This window comes from Bos taurus, chromosome 9 (genome assembly GCF_002263795.3).
Source record: "Bos taurus isolate L1 Dominette 01449 registration number 42190680 breed Hereford chromosome 9, ARS-UCD2.0, whole genome shotgun sequence".
Taxonomy (NCBI): Eukaryota; Metazoa; Chordata; class Mammalia; order Artiodactyla; family Bovidae; genus Bos; species Bos taurus.
Genome location: NC_037336.1, coordinates 19,860,463 through 19,882,850, shown reverse-complemented (window position 1 = coordinate 19,882,850; position 22,388 = coordinate 19,860,463). Strand labels below are relative to the sequence as shown.

General features: G+C 37.6%; 1 protein-coding gene across 1 annotated transcript in view; it reads right to left on the bottom strand.

Annotated features, from left to right (window-relative positions):
* Window positions 1-22,388, bottom strand: part of BCKDHB (branched chain keto acid dehydrogenase E1 subunit beta) — a gene marked incomplete at its 5' end in the record, with an annotated part of 270,674 nt that overhangs the window by 191,905 nt on the left and 56,381 nt on the right. Inside the window, 1 exon segment of the mRNA NM_174507.2 lies at window positions 21,138-21,246. Coding sequence (NP_776932.1) covers window positions 21,138-21,246 — 109 coding nt within the window.

The following is a 22,388-nucleotide window of genomic DNA, read 5'->3' as shown; positions in this document are numbered from 1 at the left end:
CCCCATGGACTGCAGCCTACCAGGCTCCTCCATCCATGGGATTTTCCAGGCAAGAGTACTGGAGTGGGGTGCCATTGCCTTCTCCGTAATGCTACTATCTAGTTAGAAAATAAAATTAACTTTCCATAAATAAAATTATTAGGTGCTAAACTTTGATATTACTGAAACCATGTTATCGTTAGGAACATGTGTAGACAGCACAAAATGGGTAATGTCAACTACAAATTGGCACTTAACAAGAGCATTGCCAACCACTGAACAATAAAGGTGTTTGCCATCTGCCTCTACGGAGACAGAACCCCATGCTGCTATAGCTGTTGACCCTCAACAATCCCTGAGGGAGTTCAGAGTGAAGTGATGCACTCTGTGCTCCAGGGAATCTGGTGGGAAAGGTCTTTAGATAGTTGGATGTTTTTAGGAACAGATTTTATGATCTCAATCCTTGCGTCTTCTCATATCCAGAGAAGCACTAAATCCCTTTATGGTGATATCAGAGCCTCATGACTAACAAAAAGGCTTTTGTAAAATGAGTGCTTCATGGTATTGAAAGCCCCCTTCACCAAAACCTTATATATTGACTTTTCCCCACTGCTGCTTTGAAGCAGTCTCTCAGAGCTTTCTGAGATGCTGCCTCCCGGGCTGCAGTCCTCATTTTGCCCCAAATAAAGTTGGTGATGGACAGGGAGGCCTGGCGTGCTGCAATTCATGGGGTCGCAAAGAGGCGGACACGACTGAGCGACTGAACTGAACTGAACTGAAAACTTAACTCACAACTCTCAAGTTGTACATCTTTTTTTAGTCGACAGTAATAATAAGCCTCAGTACCACAAGGGAGTAACCAGAGATGCATCCTGGGGGCCATACTGGTTAAAGGTCACAGCCACGTCATGAGCTCAGCCTTAAGGCAAAGAGGAAAGTAGAAAAGTGAGAAATCAGATGAACTGGAGCAAACAGAGAAAACCACAAGGAAAGGCAGGTCCTGAAAAATGGATATGTTAGGTAGGTAGAATAGGGAAAAGGAGTCCAAAATGGTGGTGGCTAAAAGACAAGGAAGGTCCGAGGACCAGAGTGAAGACTTCAGGCAGAACAAACAGCACTCCTGGCTAAGCCCAGTTTGCATAGGGCAGACCCAGGTGGAGGAAAAAAACATATAAAAGGAGGAGCCAAAGCTTTTTCTCACAGACCCTCTCTCTCTCCCACGTGCGTGCGCCCTTTCTCTCTCTCTCTCTCTCTCTGTCACTCTCTCTCCCTCCCCCGTGCGCTCCTCCACTCTCTTCTCTTCGAGTCTTGGATTCTCCTGCTATCTTCTAAATAAAATGGAGCTGTAACCTGATTTGCCTAAGAGCTGTAGCATGGTTTGTCCAAGACCCGAGAGCTGTGACGCGCCGAGGGCTTTAATGTCCGTTGCTCCAAATCTTTGTTGTGACGAGACAAAGAACCGAGGAACATACACTCGCATGACAGATAGATGCACAAAGGCAAAAAGCTGGCATTCTAAGCAGTGCAGTACCATACACGACGAACGGCAACGGCAAAACGAGTAAACCAAGAAGGCCATCCGTCATCTTACAGGATGCACTGAGAGGGTACAGCATCACTCATACGGATTCCTGACCAAAAACAGGCATAATCTGAATTTAATCATGAAGAAAGACATTCTACAAGAAAGCAAACTAAACATAGAGATCACGACAGACCAAAAAAAAAAAGTCTGTCCCCATAAAAAGGAGACTACGGAAAAGTAACAGTAAGTGGAGATTCTAGATCAGTTCCTGATCCATAAAAGAATATAAGTGGGGACTTCTCTGGAAGTCCAGTGGTTAACACTCGGTGCTTCCACTGCAGAGGGCACAGGTTCAATCCCTGGTCGGAAAACTAAGATCCTGCACAGTGCACAGCACAGCCAATGGTAAATAAATAAAAAACACAGTGGAACTGTTAATGAAATTTGAATTATGTGTGTAGTAGAGTTAACAGTGTTATATCATTGCTAATTTCCTGGTTTTGATCATTACTGCTGTGGTCACACACGAGGTTAATAACCAGGGAAGCTGAGAGAGGGATATATAGGAATCCTTTGCACAATTTCTGAAACCTTTCTATTTGAAGTTTTAATTGAAACATTTAATTAAATATTTATGAAATTCACATTTGAAAATTCAAATGAAATGAATTTTTAATTACTAAAACTGAAACATTTAATTAAATTTTTAATGTTAAGTTTTTTAAAAGGAGCTGACCCACCTTAGCAAGCCTCACACACATTTGAGGAAATTAACGTATGATGTGATGGGCAGGTACATCAAATTAGAAATGTCCTTGAAAACCAACTATGGGAAACTGAGTTTATGAGAGCCATGACAGAGGACTGTAGACTGACCTTGTGAAATAAGCTCTCTGTGTGGAAATTCTAGTACAAGCAGAGAAAATGAGGGTATCGATAAACCTATCCCACTATAAAAGAAGTCAGGTCACATTTGGTGTTGTATTTGTGAACTCCTAATCTATCTGGATGAATTGAAGTGAGTTCTGACTATCTAAAGACAAGAAGGTGGAAAGACATAAATTTAGTATCTGTGTGTGCACGCCCATCAACTTTTAGCTAGAGACTCTTAACTGCTAAATAAAGACCAATAACCCATCAAACTGTCTAAATATAAATACAACATCAAGCTAGAATCAGCAAATATCTTATATATAGTCAGGAAACTCCTCACACTAATTTTTACAGATATGATTTTAAGATTTCAACTCTTTTACAAGTGTTACTGTTTCAGGAGGTCATGTCACTTACCACTGAAATTTGCTTTTTAATTTACCCATTATTTTTAACTGAATAGCTGGACTAACTTGAAACAAAAAGTCCTGGGCCTATTGAAACTCAAATGCATGCTAATTCGTTTTCTTTGATAATTACTTATCTTGAAAACCCCACATTTCTAGTACTTTGGGGCAATGAGACAAATAAGATTTCCTCTCAAAATAATTTGCAAAAAATATATCACAAAAACAAAGATGTGATAAAAACAACCATCATATTCCTTAACACAATTTCAAAGTTAGCCTCATTACATTTTCCTGTCTCATGTAATTTAACAGAAAAGCTTTTATGAGATGGATATTATTCCACAATGTGCATCAGTGTATTTAGTATATATGCCAAAATTCAACCAGACCCGTAACATACCTTGCAATTACTCTTCAGGGTTTTTTCCTCAGGTACTGTATGGCACAGCATAGAATAACTTCGTATAAGTTCACCCATCAACCATTTGAGTAGCAATTGTCCATTTTTCATATTTAAGACACTAGAATTCCTTTAGTAACTAGTTTCCTATACATTTGCTATAGTAAGGAGCTACATTTGAATGAAATTCATTCATACAGATTCTTACAAGAAAAAGTGGCAAAATAATAAAGAAAATAATGCAATGCTGAATTGGAGGGGAGGCACTATTTTTAAGCCATTCTCCATCAGCATGTCAAGAGTTTAAAAGCAGAAAAAAAAAATCTCCTAACAAAAAGAATTATGTGGACAAAGAAAAAGAACATTTTAATTTTCAGAGTCAATTGCAAATTCACCATTATTTTATGAACATCTAAGAAAGAAAATTAAACTAACAGTTAAATTTAGTTGAACAGTGAGTTAAACTAACACAATATTTTAAATTCGTATTTCTTTTTGAAAGAAAAAATCTTTAGACTTAATCTGATGTGAATATTACATATCACCTTTATATATTACATAACAAAATACAAGCAAAATAAGTTAGTTAAGCCATTTATCAGACTCTACTTTCAGAATCTAATTCTTCCCACTCACTTTTTAACTGATAATCATTAGTTCTCTACAGAATACCACTTTCTGTGTCACCAAGCACATCAGTGATGCAGCACTTTTTAAATGAATCCATTAAGAAATTTTAAAATAGGGGCTTTCCTGGTGGCTTGATGGTAAAGAATCCACCTGCCAATGCAGGAGACATGGGTTCTACACGTGGTCTGGAATGATTCCACATGCCATGGAACAACGAAGCCCGTGCATCACAACTATTGAACCTATGCTCTAGAGACTGAGAATTGCAACCACTGAGCCCATGTGCCACAACTCCTGAGCCCACACGCCCTAGAGCCCATGCTCCACACCAAGAGAAGCACCGAAGTGAGAAGCCTGCACACCACAACCAGAGAGCAGCCCCCACTAGCCGTAACTAGAGAAAGGCCCATGCGGCAACAAAGACTCGGTACAGCCAAAATAATAAATAAGTGAATGTTTAAAGAAATTAAAAAATAGGCATGGGCTTTTAAGCTAGCTGATATTTATCGATTGGTTGACTGAAGTATAGTCGATTTATAATATCATGCTAGTTTCAGCTATATAGCACTATGATTCAGTTTTATATATTATATAGTATATATATATATATATTTTCTTCCCTTATATGTTATTACAAAATACTGAGTATAGTTCCCTATGCTATACAGAAGGTCCTTGTTGATTACCTATTTTCTCAAATTTATACACTAAGTAGGCTTTTTATCCCATAAAGCAATCCTTTAAAATTTCTACATACATATCAACTCAGTACCTGCCTCTCTGCATAGCTCTATGTCACTCCTCTGTTAGAATTCTGTATTTTTCTTTTATATAAATTCCTTCATATCAAATCATGGATTAAAACTACCAAATTACTAAGAACGCTGGGCATACTTAGACAGCCAGAAACTATGATGTGTGGTTCAGTGATTTAAGGAAGACAAATGTCATTGATTTAATAATCACTTCACACCCAAGACATACTCAGTGTTTGAGATAAAGACAAATTAGGTAGAATCCATAAATTCAAGGACAACACTGAAAGATGCTGAAAGAGTAAAGACAAAATTAATGAATGCTTTAAATTGAGAAAAAGTTCCCAATGGTAATTTTTACAAACCTGACAGCTTTATTTCTATCTGTGAAAAGTAAATATGTATGCTGCTGCTGCGTCGCTTCAGTCGCGTCCGACTCTGTGTGACCCCATAGACGGCAGCCCAACAGGCTCCTCCATCCATGGGATTTTCCAGGCAAAGTACTGGAGTGGGGTGCCATTGCCTTCTCCTAAATATGTATGAGAATTCCTAAATAACCTAATGGACTTAAGAGTTCAGTGCTTTCTACTGTTCTAACCTATTGGCATGGGCAGACCTCAATTCACACAGTTTCAACTTTTGAACAACACACACGTGTATATACTGAGAATGAAAAATGCAAAAGCTTTTTTTGTGTGTGTTTTACTCCAGATTTGAATTTCTGTAGATCAGCTATGAACACATCAGTTCAAAAAATCCCTATATGTTAGTTAACAGTTCTGTTTTGATAATAATATTATTAATAATATTGTGACAATCTATAGCAATGTTTCTGTCCTATTAGTTATTATATTTGCCCTCAGTATTCTGTAAGCAAAATAAAAAAAAACAGAAAAACAAACACACTGATGCCACCCAAGCAAGTACTACTGTAAAACATAGGTCAACAAAGAAATCATTTGATACACTGCATGCAAATTTTTCACCTCACTCAGATGCTTGGTGCATTTATTCACTTGAACAATGTGGAAAGGAAAAAAAAAATCGCAAGATATATATAATGTTGGTGACTATGTCATTGAAAACTGTATCTACAAAGTGAAGTTCAAATAGGAATTTTTATATTTCCTCTCTTGATAAAGTGGGAGGTAGGGTCCTCTAAGTTAAAAATAAGAAATGGAGTATCAATTAGGTTCAAAGTTAAGAAAGAATTAAACATTTAAGAAGAACAAAGTATTATGTATAAAACAAGCTACAAGAATATAATGTACAATGCAGGTAATATAGCCCATATTTTATAACTTTAAGTGGAGTATAAACTTTCAGTTCAGTTCAGTTCAGTCACTCAGTCATGTCCGACTCTTTGCGACCCCATGAATTCCAGCACGCCAGGCCTCCCTATCCATCACCAACTCCCAGAGTTCACTCAGACTCACGTCCATCAAGTCAGTGATGCCATCCAGCCATCTCATCCTCTGTCATCCCCTCCTCCTCCTGCCCCCAATCCCTCCCAGCATCAGAGTCTTTTCCAGTGAGTCAACTCTTCGCATGAGGTGGCCAAAGTACTGGAGTTGCAGCTTTAGCATCATTCCCTCCAAAGAAATCCCAGGGCTGATCTCCTTCAGAATGGACTGGTTGGATCTCCTTGCAGTCCAAGGGACTCTCAAGAGTCTTCTCCAATACCACAGTTCAAAAGCATCAATTCTTCTCTGCTCAGCTTTCTTCACAATCCAACTCTCACATCCATACATGACCACTGGAAAAACCATAACCTTGACTAGATGGACCTTTGTTGGCAAAATAATGTCTCTGCTTTTGAATATGCTATCTAGGTTGGTCATAACTTTCCTTCCAAGGAGTAAGCGTCTTTTAATTTCATGGCTACAGTCACCATCTGCAGTGATTTTGGAGCCCGGAAAAATAAAGTCTGCCACTGTTTCCACTGTTTCCCCATCTATTTCCCATGAAGTGATAGGACCACATGCCATGATCTTCGTTTTCTGAATGAAGAGCTTTAAGCCAACTTTTTCACTCTCCTCTTTCACTTTCATCAAGAGGCTTTTTAGTTCCTCTTCACTTTCTGCCAAGGGTGGTGTCATCTACATATCTGAAGTTATTGATATTTCTCCTGGAAATCTTGATTCCAGCTTGTGCTTCTTCCAGCCCAGCATTTCTCATGATGTACTCTGCATAGAAGTTAAATAAACAGGGTGACAATATACAGCCTTGACGTATTCCTTTTCCTATTTGGAACCAGTCTGTTGTTCCATGTCCACTTCTAACTGTTGCTTCCTGACCTGCATATAGGTTTCTCAAGAGGCAGGTCAGGTGCTCTGGTATTCCCATCTCTTTCAGAATTTTCCACAGTTTATTGGGATCCACACAGTCAAAGGCTTTGGTATAGTCAATAAAGCAGAAATAGATGATTTTCTGGAACTCTCTTGCTTTTTCCATGATCCAGCAGATGTTGGCAATTTGATCTCTGGTTCCTCTGCCTTTTCTAAATCCAGCTTGAACATCTGGAAGCTCACGGTTCACATATTGCTGAAGCCTGGCTTGGAGAATATTGAGCATTACTTTACTAGTGTGTGAGATGAGTGCAATTGTGTGGTAGTTTGAGCATTCTTTGGCATTGCCTTTCTTTGGGATTGGAATGAAAACTGACCTTTTCCAGTCCTGCGGCCACTGCTGAGTTTTCCAAATTTGCTGGCATATTGAGTGCAGCACTTTCACAGCATCATCTTTCAGGATTTGAAAGAGCTCAGCTGGAATTCCATCACCTCCACTAGCTTTGTTCGTAGTGATGCTTTCTAAGGCCCACTTGACTTCACATTCCAGGATGTCTGGCTCTAGGTCAGTGATCACACCATCGTGATTATCTTGGTCATGAAGGTATTTTTTGTACAGTTCTTCTGTGTATTCTTGCCACCTTTTCTTAATATCTTCTGCTTCTGTTAGGTCCATACCATTTCTGTCCTTTATCGAGCCCATCTTTGCATGAAATGTTCCCTTAGTATCTCTAATTTTCTTGAAGAGATCTCTAGTCTTTCCCATTCTGTTGTTTTCCTCTATTTCTTTGCATTGATCGCTGAGGAAGGCTTTCTTATCTCTTCTTGCTATTCTTTGGAACTCTGCATTCAGATGCTTATATCTTTCCTTTTCTCCTTTGCTTTTCGCTTGTCTTCTTTTCACGGCTATTTGTAAGGCCTCCTCAGACAGCCATTTTGCTTTTTTGCATTTCTTTTCCATGGGGATGGTCTTGATCCCTGTTTCCTGTATAATGTCACGAACCTCTGTCCATAGTTCATCAGGCACTCTATCTATCAGACCTAGGCCCTTAAATCTATTTCTCACTTCCACTGTATAATCATAAGGGATTTGATTTAGGTCATACCTGAATGGTCTAGTGGTTTTCCCTAGTTTCTTCAATTTCAGTCTGAATTTGGCAATAAGGAGTTCATGATCTGAGCCACAGTAAGCTCCTGGTCTTGTTTTTGTTGACTGTATAGAGCTTCTCCATATTTGGCTGCAAAGAATATAATCAATCTGATTTCAGTGTTGACCATCTGGTGATGTCCATGTGTAGAGTATGTCCATGTGTATAAATTTTAGAGACTGTGAATCAGTATATTGCATACCTGTAACTTATATAATATCATATATCAAATATACTTCAATAAAATTTTTTCAAAGGATGAGACAGTTCTAATAAAGAAAAAAGAACTGTCTCATCAATTATTGGAGGAAAAAAGAGGTAAAATTATTAGCTATGAAGAATAAGACCTTCTACCTAGAACATCTAAGATAATTAATATTACTAACATTATTATTATCTGAAATATTATTAGAGAATCAAGTAAGGTCTCCAAATGCAATATTAACATACAAGATCAATAGCTTTTCCATATACTAATAATAACCAATTAGAAATACATAGTGGAAAAAAATAACAGCAACAACAACAAAATGAAACACCTAGTAATAACCCTAAAAATAAAGTGTGCCAAACATAATGGAAATACCTACAGAATTAATTCATGAACATAAAAAGTTTTAATAAATGGAAACAACCATATTCTTGGAGAAGAATCATTACAGGCAAGCTGCAAAGAACAGAAGAAAAAAGTTCTAATTTTTTTGCCAACTTTAAAAAAAAACCCTTAAAAACTATATATTTTCCTAATAATACATTTTTTGAAACAAATATGTATTTCCAAATAATTGGATAGATGCTGCTCTCAATGACAACCAGCCCATGGGTATAGCCCATACAGATATAATGGTGACATTTCCCAGAAGGTAACATTAAACTATTGAGATCTACTTGTTACAAGATGAACTTCTAATAAACACACTAAAAAGACACTTTTTATAACAGAACACAGAAAGAGAAAGTTTAAAAATACAAGAACAGGCTAAATTCTGATACACAGGAAAACAAAAATGCAAGCATTTTATTCTTAATATTTCCACGTTAAATGTCTTACAAACATTTCCAGCTTTCAATTTTTAGTTCAGGTTATAAACAGTTATATATTGAGTCTTGTCTCCCCACAGTATCTGTGTCAGTAATAACTGATCCTTCCAATTTTTCATTAGTTGCCATTTGGAGATTTGCAGTGTCTGCCTTCATCAATTATTTTTTACTCAGGGCTTAATCAAAGACTGTAAGAAGCTTACAGAAAACAAGAATAAAATTAAGAAATATAGATTAAAAAGTTTATACTACAAAAAACAGGCTTATAATTTTCTCCTTCCATATGCCTAAATATATATAAGTAGGAATGTTTGGTTTAGCACTGTTTAGAATGGGCAGAATTTACAGACAATTCAAAGCTCCATAATAGGAGAAAAAATAAATTATAGGATATTCCAAGAAACTTCATAAGCTAAAAATCAGCTAAATTTTTGTGAACTGACACTAAAAATGTATCCAAAATAAACTGGGAAGAAAAGAAAATTATAGAATAATTACACATAACACATTTATTCTTATTATTTGTATATGTGTGTTCTGTATAACACATATTTGTATAAGTGTAAATGTATGGGAAAAGATTTGCAAAGTACCTAACAATGTTTATAGTATGATCTTATATACATAGTGTAAGCTCAGGCATTGAGAACGTACCCAGTTGGATTAAGCCAATGATCAAAAATAGACATCTGTTTAATGTCCTAAATTAGCCCCACAAATGAATAAATAAAGTATAAAGACTGTGCCAGAGTATTAGGAAAATTCTAGTGGGCCCCAGTCCATGAATATTTCATCTTACCAGCTCAATCACAGAATATATATATAAACAAATTCAAGGTAATTTTGTAGTTCAAGTTGCAAACCTTTTGATTCTTCTTGCTTTTCAATACTAGTTCAAGGCTTTTTCACACAAAATGGAATATGATCTATTCGCTGCATTTCCTGCTCATCTTAAGTTTACAATAAATGCTACTTCACAAGGTTAAGACTGAAGTCTATGTGAACAATTCATACAAAATAAATAAATATGAAACTAAAAACATGAAAAGTAAAAAGTCACTTGTAATCAAATAAATGAAAACAAATATACTGACAGTAATAAAATGTTATAGATAAAGTTACAGATAAAAGTCTAGCAGTATTTACAACAAAAACCAACAGCAATCAGGGGATGGATTTATGAGCTGCTTTTATGATGGCTCTTGTACTTTTCAGAAGCTTCAACAAACATACAAGAGATTAAAAAGTAGTCATAATCCTTTAACATCTATCCACACCCTTTGCTATGTGACTTTGCAGTTGTTCCCATGGAGATGAGGAAATCTCTTTGACCCCCTCCTGAACTTGGGGCTGGCCTTGTGACTTGCTTTGGCCAACACACTCTAGCAGAAGAGATGGTATGCCAGTTCCTAGCCTAGGACTCAAAAGCCTCGTATGCTTCTGCTTGCTCTCTGTGACAGCTGCTTCCAGCATGTGAACAAGTCTGAGCTAGCCTGCTGGAAAATGAGACAGGTAGACCAAGGCGCAACAACCACAGCTCCAGATACGTGAGATAGCCCAACTAACATCAGCAAATTCAACCCACACTTGACTTGCAACTGATGACAGACCTATTATAGAGCCCATTTGAAACCTGTTCAGGTGAGTTCAGCCTACATTGCTGGCCTGTACACAAGCGGTACAGAAAGTTGATTTAGGCCCCTAAGTGATTTGTTAAACATCAAAGCTTGCCAGTAGACCTTTATGAGGTACCTTTATAATGAGAAAAAACTAATCCTTTTAAGAAAACAATGTGAGGCATTGCTAACCACATAACTATAATGCTGTCTGCACTGAAATATTAAAACATGTTATTTTCAACAGGCGTATATGTTTTTTTAACTGGAAAAAGAGAGAAAACTAAAGTAGATCAGATGGAGTAACTGAACTTTCTTGGACTTTCAAGTTGCATTGAGCAAATTTTATCACTGCCCTCATATGTATAGATAAAGCAGCTGATATAAAAAAGATTTTTTTAAATCACATATTGAAGACTAATGATAGACCTGAGTTATCCTTGGGAGTCACATCAACTACAAGCAGCACTAAGAACTTTCATTGTGTTGGTATCTTCAAATCTATTCATTTCATCTTTAAATCAACTTGATGAGATAGGTACTCTCCTTATCCTCATTGTATAGCTGAGACAGCTAAAACAGAGAGGTTAAACAGCTTGCCAAATGTCACCTAACTGGTAAGCGGTGGAGTCAGTACTTCAAACTCAGGCAGGCTGGCTCAAAAATCTACCATCTTAACCACATTAATCGATGGTCCAAAAAAAGAGAGTTGCCTATGGGAAAAAGAAGAACCAGACTGACCACCTAAAGTGTCTGAACATAATTAAAAAACAAGATTACGTTGAGGATAGTAGGAATTATATTAGTCATAGAAACATGAGAAATCAAGCAAATGAAAAGAGAAGAGAAAAAAACATTTCAGAGAAAACAAAGTGTTGTATACCAAAGAGGAAATAAAACCATACAGTTTTTTGGCTCAGTTGTGAATCATACCAATATAGTCATAGCAATGAAAACACTAAATAATGACCTGACCAAAAATTATACACTATAATTATACACTAAAAAATTCAGTTCAGTTCAGTTTAGTCGCTCAGTCATGTCCAATTCTTGGCAACCCCATGAATTGCAGCACGCCAGGCCTCCCTATCCATCACCAACTCCCGGAGTTCACTCAGACTCACGTCCATCGAGTAGGTGATGCCATCCAGCCATCTCATCCTCTGTCGTCCCCTTCTCCTCCTGCCCCCAATCCCTCCCAGCATCAGTCTTTTCCAATGAGTCAACTCTTCGCATGAGGTGGCCAAAGTACTGGAGTTGCAGCTTCAGCATCATTCCTTCCAAAGAACATCCAGGACTGATCTCCTTTAGAATGGACTGCTTGGATCTCCTTGCAGTCCAAGGGACTCTCAAGAGTCTTTTCCAACACCACAGTTCAAAAGCATCAATTCTTCAGGGCTCAGCTTTCTTCACAGTCCAACTCTCACATCCATACATGACTACTGGAAAAACCATAGCCTTGACTAAACGGACCTTTGCTGACAAAGTAATGTCTCTGCTTTTGAATATGCCATCTAGGTTGGTCATAACTTTCCTTCCTTCCAAGGAGTAAGCATCTTTTAATTTCATGGCTGCAATCACCATCTGCAGTGATTTTGGAGCCCAAAAAAATAAAGTCTGACACTGTTTCCACTGTTTCCCCATCTATTTCCCTTGAAGTGATGGGACCAGATGCCATGATCTTCGTTTTCTGAATGTTGAGCTTTAAGCCAACTTTTTCACTCTCCTCTTTCACTTTCATCAAGAGGCTTTTGAGTTCCTCTTCACTTTCTGCCATAAGGGTGGTATCATCTGCATATCTGAGGTTATTGATATTTCTCTTGGCAATCTTGATTCCAGCTTGTGCTTTTTCCAGCCCAGCGTTTCTCATGATGTACTCTGCAAAGAAGTTAAATGAGCAGGGTGACCATATACAGCCTTGACGTACTCCTTTTCCTATTTGGAACCAGTCTGTTGTTCCATGTCCACTTCTAACTGTTGCTTCCTGACCTGCATATAGGTTTCTCAAGAGGCAGGTCAGGTGGTCTGGTATGCCCATCTCTTTCAGAATTTTCCACAGTTTATTGGGATCCACACAGTCAAAGGCTTTGGTATAGTCAATAAAGCAGAAATAGATGATTTTCTGGAACTCTCTTGCTTTTTCCATGATCCAGCAGATGTTGGCAATTTGATCTCTGGTTCCTCTGCCTTTTCTAAAACCAGCTTGAACATCTGGAAGTTCACAGTTCATGTATTGCTGAAGCCTGGCTTGGAGAATTTTGAGCATTACTTTACTAGCGTGTGAGTTGAGTGCAGTTTTGTGGTAGTTTGAGCATTCTTTGGCATTGCCTTTCTTTAGGATTGGAATGAAAACTGACCTTTTCCAGTCCTGCGGCCACTGCTGAGTTTTCCAAATTTGCTGGCATATTGAGTGCAGCACTTTCACAGCATCATCTTTCAGGATTTGGAATAGCTCAACTGCAATTCCATCACCTCCACTAGCTATGTTCGTAGTGATGCTTTCTAAGGCCCACTTGACTTCACATTCCACTGTAATTCTATAGAGATATTTTTTAAAGTTTGGATATTCTGAAGAGGAGGAATGGCATGAGCTGGGGGAAAGAAGGTGGCTAAATTCTTTGTTGTTGCTGTTGTTCAGTCACTAAGTCACGTCCGACTCTTTGTGACCCCATGATGTGCAGCACACCAGGCTCCTCTGTACTCCCCTATCTCCTGGAGTTTGCTCAAATTCACTGAGTCCGTGATGCTCTCTAACCATCTCATCCTCTGTTGCCCACTTCTTCTTTTGCCTTCAATCTTTCCCAGATGGAAAGATTCGGGTCTTTTTCAATGAGTCGGCTCTTTGCATTAGGTGGCAAAACTATTGGAGCTTCAGTAACAGGCCTTCCAATGAATATCCAGGGTTTATTTCCTTTAGGATTGACTGGTTTGATCTCCTTGAAGTCCAAAGGACTCTCAAGTCTTCTCCAGCATTGTAATTTGAAAACATCAATTCTTTGGCACTTAGCCTTCTTTATGGTCCAATTCTCACAACCATACCTGAGTGCTGGAAAAACTTTACCTTTGATTATACTGACCTTTGTTGGCAAAGTAATGTTTCTGCTTTTTAATATGCTGTCTAGGTTTGTCACAGTTTTCCTTCCAAGAAACAAGCATCTTTAAATTTCATTGCTGCGATCACCATCCGTAGTGATTTTGGAGCCCAAGAAAATAAAATCTATCACTGCTTCCACTTTCTCCCCTTCTATTTGCCATGAAGTGATGGGCTAAATTCTAATAGAAAGTTAAATAATAATGCTTAAAATTTTAAAAAGCTGTATAAGCATATTATTTATTAATACAAATATGATGATATAAAATATTACAAGAAACTACTAGAAATGATTGCCTGTGAGGAAAGAAACATGAATTTGCTAAAGGCTGAAGTAAGGAACTACTATTTTTGGTAACATTATTTGCTTTTTTAAATCCTATGCATCATTTTAATTTAAAAACTAACATCTAACAAATGAATTTTCTCTCATTACTGGATGGAACTTGATTCTTATCAGTGAGCATGCTTAGTATTAAATGTTCTAGTCCACACAAAAATAATGTACTTAATGATGCCAACCAAAACAAATTTATAACAAAAAATACAAATTCTTTTTTGTGTACACTGGCAGAAATATTTTTGAGTCTACTACCATTCAAAAACTACTTAAAACAATTTTCTTCTCTTCAGAATGTGTGAATTCATATATAATCTGTGTATTTGCTTAAAAGAGAAGGAAAGAAAATCCTCGCTATCATTGTGATCTATTTTTGTCTGAAAGGGTAGCATGTTCAGGAAATAAGGTAGCAAAAGCTTTTAGTCTTACTTCTCCACACTAGGAAGAATCAGATGAAAGTCATACTTACTTCAGTATCACTAATGTCCTGAATTATTCAATTAAATAAAACCAAAAAGCTCAAAAGACATAGAAGAACAGCTTCTCCACAAGATGCTTACATGTGATAATGTCACTGACCCATTTTCTTTTTGAATTGAAACTATTTTGTACATTTTTTACACTGTCTAGATGGCTCTTCCTTAATCACCTCTTCTAAATGTCCCTCTGCCATTTTCTAAAAGTTTAAATGTCATAATCAGAATATGTGTTCCCAAGGACTATTTCCTTTTTCCTTCCAGATTTAGAAGGTACAAGTTTTACATCTATTGTATATTCAAAATAAGTAGAAATAAAATTCAAGAAAATTGCTGTCTAAAGAATGGATGACCGACCTCTTTTTCATCTTGGTACTATAAAAAGTTAGTGGCTGAACTGCAAGAAATCCTTTCTAAATGTTGTGGACCAGACATACAGGAGAGTCACCACAGCACAGATATTTGAATATAGAACAGTGTTTGGGGACTAGGTCCAAAAATGAGGGATCAAGAGTTTCAGAGGAGCTGTGACAGGCACACAGTTCCACCCCTTCCCCCTGAAATGCAGGAAAACTACATTTCTCAGCTGCCTTTGCTTCTAGTTCGGAACATGAGACCAAGTCCCTAATGACAGCACAGAGCACCTGCGACTACAATGGACTGTGTCATGTAATTTTTATAACTTTCAAAGAAGCAAATTAATCCTATGCCAATGGAGAAGTTAACGCAGTCAGTATACAGTCAAACCTTGGACCATACACTATAGGAAGGATTCACAGCCTTATGAATGGCTATTGAGAGCATATATTTCCATTCAATTAAAAAGTGAATCATTTTAATTCTGTAGGAATTTTTTTTCAATAGCATATTTCTTGGCATGAAACTAGGACACCAAAGCAAATTGTTTCAGTGATGCCCTCTACTCAATAGTGTTTAAATGGGATGCAAAATAGGGTAAGCTTTTCGACAAAAAGCCACCTCTGGGGTCAGAACATCTTGGTTTAAAACCTAACTCTATCACTCATTTCTCTGTGAGCAAGTTTCTTAAACTCTCTCAACTTCAGTTTCTGGATAATACAACCTGGCAGAGCTTTTGTGACAATTAAATAGAACCATCTGAGAATATATGCCCAGTACTCGACTTGAGGGATGGACTGTCTGGATTTGAATCCTGTTCATGTGGATTTGGGCAGTTGTTTCATCCTCAGGTTCCTCATGGATAAAGTAGTAATAGCGACAATTTCAGGCAAGGTTATTGTGAGGATTAACAACTGGCCTACATAATACTGCATTGTGTCTAGCATGTAAGTATTTTTAAAGTACATAAACAGTGAGTAAATACATACACAAGGATTATCTCAACCTTATGAAGTAATAAGTACTATTATAAACAGATGAGCATCCTGCTTTAGCGTGAGGACAAAAGTAGCATTTACATCAAGCTGTGAAAGGCCACGGCTTATTTTGCTAATCCAACTGAGGATGTTTTCATTTTAAAAGAGAATATCTTTTCTCTATCAGGTTAGATGAGTCAAGGTTACCTATTTTTATCAGCAAAGTTTACAGAAGACTGAAACACAAAGGCGGTTTGACTTACAATGAGATTAAATAGAAGGACCTGGGGGAAATTCATTAGTCAAATTAAGATTCAAGAAATAAAGAACTCAGGGGACTTCCCTGGTGGTCCAGTGGTCAAGACTCTGTGCTTTCATTGCAGGGGGTACAGGTTCCATCTCTGATCAGGGAACTAAGATTCCACATGCCATGCAGCACAGCCAATAAATAAATAAATGAAAATAATTTTTTTTAAAAAAAAGAAATAACGAGCTCAGGGAAGTTTAGGGACTAACCTAAAGAACAGGAATGGCGAGGATTTTCACTTTGGGTTCCTATTTCTCTCCACCCACAGTGAACACGTGTGTTTGACCTCACAGTCTTCTACTAGAGACCATCATTTACCAAGTGACATGGCTGGCAGTCCCACATCACTCCAGGCAAATTGCCCACAGAAAATGCAGCTTCATCTCCATACAGAAGTCCCAGAAAAGTCAGAATAGCTGGACTAGAGCCACATACCCATTCCCTGAGATGATGGAGTTCAGCTCCTTCAGAACCAAATGCAATAGACTAAGAGCAGTGCCCATAAGAAGATGTCCCACAGAAAAATAAAGGACCAACAGACACCGAAAAATTAACTACTGGGAGACAGCTGTGCACACAAGCTAAAGCCTTGGAGAACTGTTATGCTCTATAACTGAACCGTTTCTGAATAGGATTCAGTGATATATAGATAAAAATTCTCCATTAAGGGAAAACACATCTTTGAGTTAGCAAGTTGTATTTTTTTTAGATGCTTAATAGCTTCCTAAGGAACTCTTGACTTAGTATCTTTTAAATGCTTCAAGAATCATAGAGAAAACATGACTCCACATTTGGGAAAATAACTGCTGGAGGGGAAAATAAGTAATAGCTGAGGCTCCCCTGAAATATTTCCTATTGTATCAATCTAGTTCCGATGGTAGAGCCGCAAAAAGACGACAAGGAATTTCTTTGTCAGCAAAATTCTATTAATGAACGTTATTAGGAATCTTACTCAACTCTCTTCCTTAGACATATTCAGACCTCCTCATTCTCCCTTCATACTCAATGTCTTTCCTATTCTCCTTCTCTTTGCTTCTCTAGATGACCTTCTGGTAATTTTTTTTTTTACCTTATCTTTTAGTTTACTAATTTTTCCTTTATCTGTTTGTAATTTCTGGTTAAATCAGAGGACATTTTTTTTCTTTCATCTTTTATTTCTCTTTTCTAGACATTCTAGACATTCAAATTTGCTTGTCTACTACTTCTATTTTCAAGTGTCTTTTTAAAATATAAAACCTACTTTTATTGCATTCTCTATATGATATTCTACTGTCTAAAGCCTCAAAGGGGCTGTCACTGTCTATTCTTGTTCCCCCTCAAAAAGACTCTATCTTCTTTTAGGGACTTTATCCGTGGGACTATTTGTGAGGCCTGACCAGACCCTGACTGACACAGCAGTATACAGAGATCTGAAGTATAATCTATCAAATGGATCCAGTTTAATTTACTCAACCAACCTCAAGTCCCCTAGTGATGGGCAAATAGGTTGTTTCCAGTCCTTGTTCTTATTAATGGTGCTGTGATGAACCATTTGTACCAATGTATCATTTTCTCAGACTTTTATCAGTATACTCTGAAATAAATCCCTAGAAGTAGACAAGTCAAACCATATTATTTTAGCCCATGGGCTAAAGTCCATGGGGTCACAAAGAGTCGGCCCTGACTGAGGGACTAACACACAAAACTGGGATCAAGAAAAGGTTCAGTTAGGAGTCCCTGAAGGAATTCCCTGGCGGTCCAGTGGTTAGGTCTAACCCTATCACTGCCACGGGCTCAGGTTCAATTCCTCATCAAGGAACTGAGGCCCTGCAAGTCACAGGCAGTGGCCAGAAAAACCAAACCACAACAAAAATAAGCCCCTGAAATGGCACAGAATCAATCACAGGGAAACTGCAGAAAAACTTTTGAGCCCCAATCCTCATCTGGCTCTTTCGTAATTGTTCCCAGCACCAAACCTAAAACAAATTTCTCAAGCTCATTCTCTTAGCTGGGAATCCTATAACATTAAACATTTTCCTCACCAATCCCAATTTCAAAATCTGTAACAAAGTGAATATTTTCCAAATGTTTCTTACTCAGTCTTTATTATTAAATACTGAAGAAAAAAAAAAAAAACCTGTATTAATTGATTAGCTTGAATTGCTTGGCCTGACAAATACAATACTCATAGAGTACTCAAAGTAATTAGAAATCAGACAGCTACTCTGTATGACACTGATGTTTTCCTATTCACCTAAGATTACAAATTGTTTTGTTAGTCACTTTTAATTCCATAATGGGATAGATAATAGTAGGGCTCTTAAAAACTACATAGATTCAATTTAAAGTATGCTTAAGAGCAACTGAAAATCTGACAAATGTCCAAGGGAAATGTAAAATGGCAAAACCACTCTGAAAAACTCTTCAGTAGAGTCTTAGAACATTCAACCTACATCTACTCTGTGACACACCAATTCTATTCCTAGATGTTTATTTCCCTACCACCACCTCTAAAAAAGAAAGAAACAACATGTTCACAAAAACACTTATGCAAGAATGTCCAGAGCAGCCTTGTACAAAATAGACAAAAACTAAAAACAATGATGGTCTTTTGTTTGTCAATGAGGGATAAACTGTGAAATATCCATACGGTGGAAATGCTACTCAGTAATAAGGAATAAACCCCTGATACAAGTAACATTATGAATGAATCTCAGAACTATCCTGCTGAGCTAAAGAAGGCAAACACAAAAGAATATATACAGCACTGATTTGTCTAGATGAAGCCAAAAACTGTGTGCGCTAATCTGTGCTAAAAGCAATCCGAAAGTGGCCAAGTTTGGGGTAGGGAGAAGGGATTGGCAGACAGAAGGCAGGAAGGAGCTTCCTGGAGCCATGAAAATTTTTCAGTCTTATTTTACATAGTGGTTTGTAGACACATAAGACTGTCAAATCTATACAACTGAGCACTTAAAATCTTAACACATGTATTTAAATGTACACAATTCACATCACCATAAAACGAAATGTTTTTCAACTTAACTATTCAAGGAAAAGAATGATTTGCCAAAGCAATGTGTCAGGAGCCGCGTTAGGCATTACTGACAAAATGGAGGAACAGCCCTAACCCCCTCCCTTTGTTCTGCAGGCATGGACCCAAAATGAAGGAATTAGGCTTTATGATTCTGACTTGTTTTTTCCTTTCCTCGGCTGAGCTGACTGAAAAGAATATTAAGGTGCTTATTGTTTTTGAGAGGAGCATGAGAAGGCACAAAGCCTTCTGCAGCTGTGCTCAGAGAATAATTCATAAAGTTAATCACTGACATTTGTTCAAGGACTTTTACAAAAGAGTGTTCCAGGGTGAGCATGCAGGCCACAGCTTGAGGCCATGGGAGGGACTGCTATCTGAAGCCTATTTGTGAGGAAAGTGTTTATGGCAAAAGAGTTTGCCAAATTTAGGTCTTAGGAATAATTAAAATAGTTAGAAGCTAAAGATTTAAGGAATGTTGTAATGTTAGCATATTCTACTAAAGCTTATAGAAATTAGGGACTTTAGAGATATTACTAGCTAGAAGCTCTTTCTAAGAAATAGTGAGCTTAGGATACTAGGGGCAAACAGGACTTAGAAAGATAAGAAATAAACTGAGGAATGTGGTATGCGGCCCAGACATTAGCATGAGTTACAGTGTATTCACAAGGACACATGAGAAAAAGTAGATAAGAGAATCGCTGGGGAAGGAACTCATTTTGAGGGGCAACAATGATTTATGGAGACAACAAATCTGGGTCAGTGGGAACTGAAAATATCAAACCTCTGACCTAATGCTTTTGTAAAAGTATAAAAGAGAATCATAAGCTTGAAATAAACAGGCAGTCCACGAAAACTGAGAGGCTGCCTCAGTTTCTCACTGACACCGCTCACCCCTTCAGGTTGAATCCCTGGCTGCTGGAGCTGGACTCCTGCAGCAATGTTTCTCAAATTCAAAATAAAAATACACTTTAGGCAGAATAAACAGTTTGATGATTAAATGTCCTTTAGGGCTGAAAAAGTAGCTATCACTGATGAGTGTTTACAGAATGATGATTCTGAGCTAGAAGGAGGGTGATCAAACACTTCATCTGCCTCAGATGCTCATCCCAGTGTAGACCTTACGTCACAGCTTAATAGTGGCCCCTTCACTCTCTTTCGAACTGTGGTGCTAGAGAAGACTCTTTAGAAGTCCCTTGGACAGTAAGGAGACCAAACCAGTCAATCCTAATGGAAATCAACTCTGAATATTCATTTTGAAGGACTGAGGCTGAAACTGAAGCTCCAATACTTTGGCCACCTTATGTGAAGAGCTGACTCATTGGAAAAGACCCTGATGCTGAGAAAGACTGAAGGCAGGAGAAGAAGGGGACAGCAGAGGATGAGATGGCTGGATGGCATCACTGACTCAATGGACATGAGTTTGAGCAAGCTCCGGGAGATGGTAAAGGACAGGGAGGCCTGGTATGCTGCAGTCCATGGGGTCACAAAGAGTCAGACACAACTGAGTGACTGAACAACAATTTCACTCTCAAAGGAATCCTAATTTAGATGAAGACCTATAAACACACTTTGGCTAAAAGGGCATTTATTATTTAGTACAATGAGTTCATTCACCTTTTTATTCAACTCACATCCACTTAACATCTACTGTGTAGCCAAACATAATCCCTACATTCTTGCTACCACTTCATATTGCTTCTTTGTTTCCAAAATTAAGATTTAAATAGCTACAGGGTTTCCCCTAAAGTTAACTTAAAATATATAGATGAGGACAAACTATAGATGAGAAGAAATCAGAATATTTTTCTAAAATGGAAATACAAATCAAGCTTATTAAAGAAAAATTCTAATTTTGAACTATGCCAAAAAAATGCACAAAGACGTTTATAAATATAAAACAAAGGAAACTTTTACCTGCTGCCCTGTAAAGTATTTTAGGTTCAAAAAATATACAAGGATTTTTATCCTCTATGCATGATAAAAGAAGTCCCTTGGCCTGGAAAGGGCTTCTGGGTACAACCACCTGCAAGAACAGATTATTTTTAAAGACAATTTTAGTGAAAATATCTCCAAGTAAACTCATTTATAAGGGTCACAATTTAAATAACCAATTGTTACTAATATAGAAATCTTGTATTTTTAGACTAATTACTATTAATCATAAAATTTACATATTGTCCAAAACAATCCCATTTGTTCCACAAATATTTATCACATGCCTACCATATTCTGGTAGTTAAGATATTGTTATTTTTTCAAGGAGCTAAACTTGCACATACATTAAAAAATAAAAGGAAACCACAAAGAGCACTCACCAAAACAAATGAGTAAAGTTGTCAATATCTTCCTGTATTGACCTCTGAAGTCTTTTCTGCTAATATTCTACTGCTGTTTTCAAAGGTATGCAAGTTTCTTCTCCAAATTTAACATGCTAAATAAAATCTCTTTTCTCATGATAAATCTGACCTTCACTTCTTAAGTGGAAAAATAATCCACTAAACTTTATGATCGAGGTAATATAACATGTAGTTACTGCAAAAGTTTCTGGTGGATTAGACAGTAAAGAATCTGCCTGCAATGCAGGAGACCCAGGTTCAATCCCTGGGTCAAGAAGATCTCCTGGAGAAGGGAATGGCAATCCACTCCAGTGTTCCTGCCTGGAAAATTCCATAGACAAAGGAGCCAGGTGGGGTACAGTTCATGGGGTCAGAAGAGTCAGACATGACTGAGGGACTAACACTTTCACTTCTTTTTTTCTATTTTTTCACTTCACTGCAAAACCAAAAAGAAAGTGTGGATCCGGCACACTTCCAGGTGGAGAAAGGGCTCAGGACCTTCTTGAGAATGAGGTTGATAATGAGGAAAGTGATAGTAAAGGCAGCAGGTAGCAAGTGTGTTAACTGGGCTAAACTCACTATGTGGATTAATTCACCTACTGTTCATAGCAATTCCATGAAGTAGCAATTATTATTTTCCCCAACTTAGAAATTAAAAGAATGAGGTGTAAGCAGGAACCAAGTAACTTGCCCAAGGTTATGTCACTTGCTACATCAGAGATTTTCACCAGTTCTGACTCATCAGGTTCTTAACTTCTACATCACTTTGGCTCAAATCACAAACTGTTGTCCAGTTTAATCATTTTTAAACAACTGCATACACCTAAGT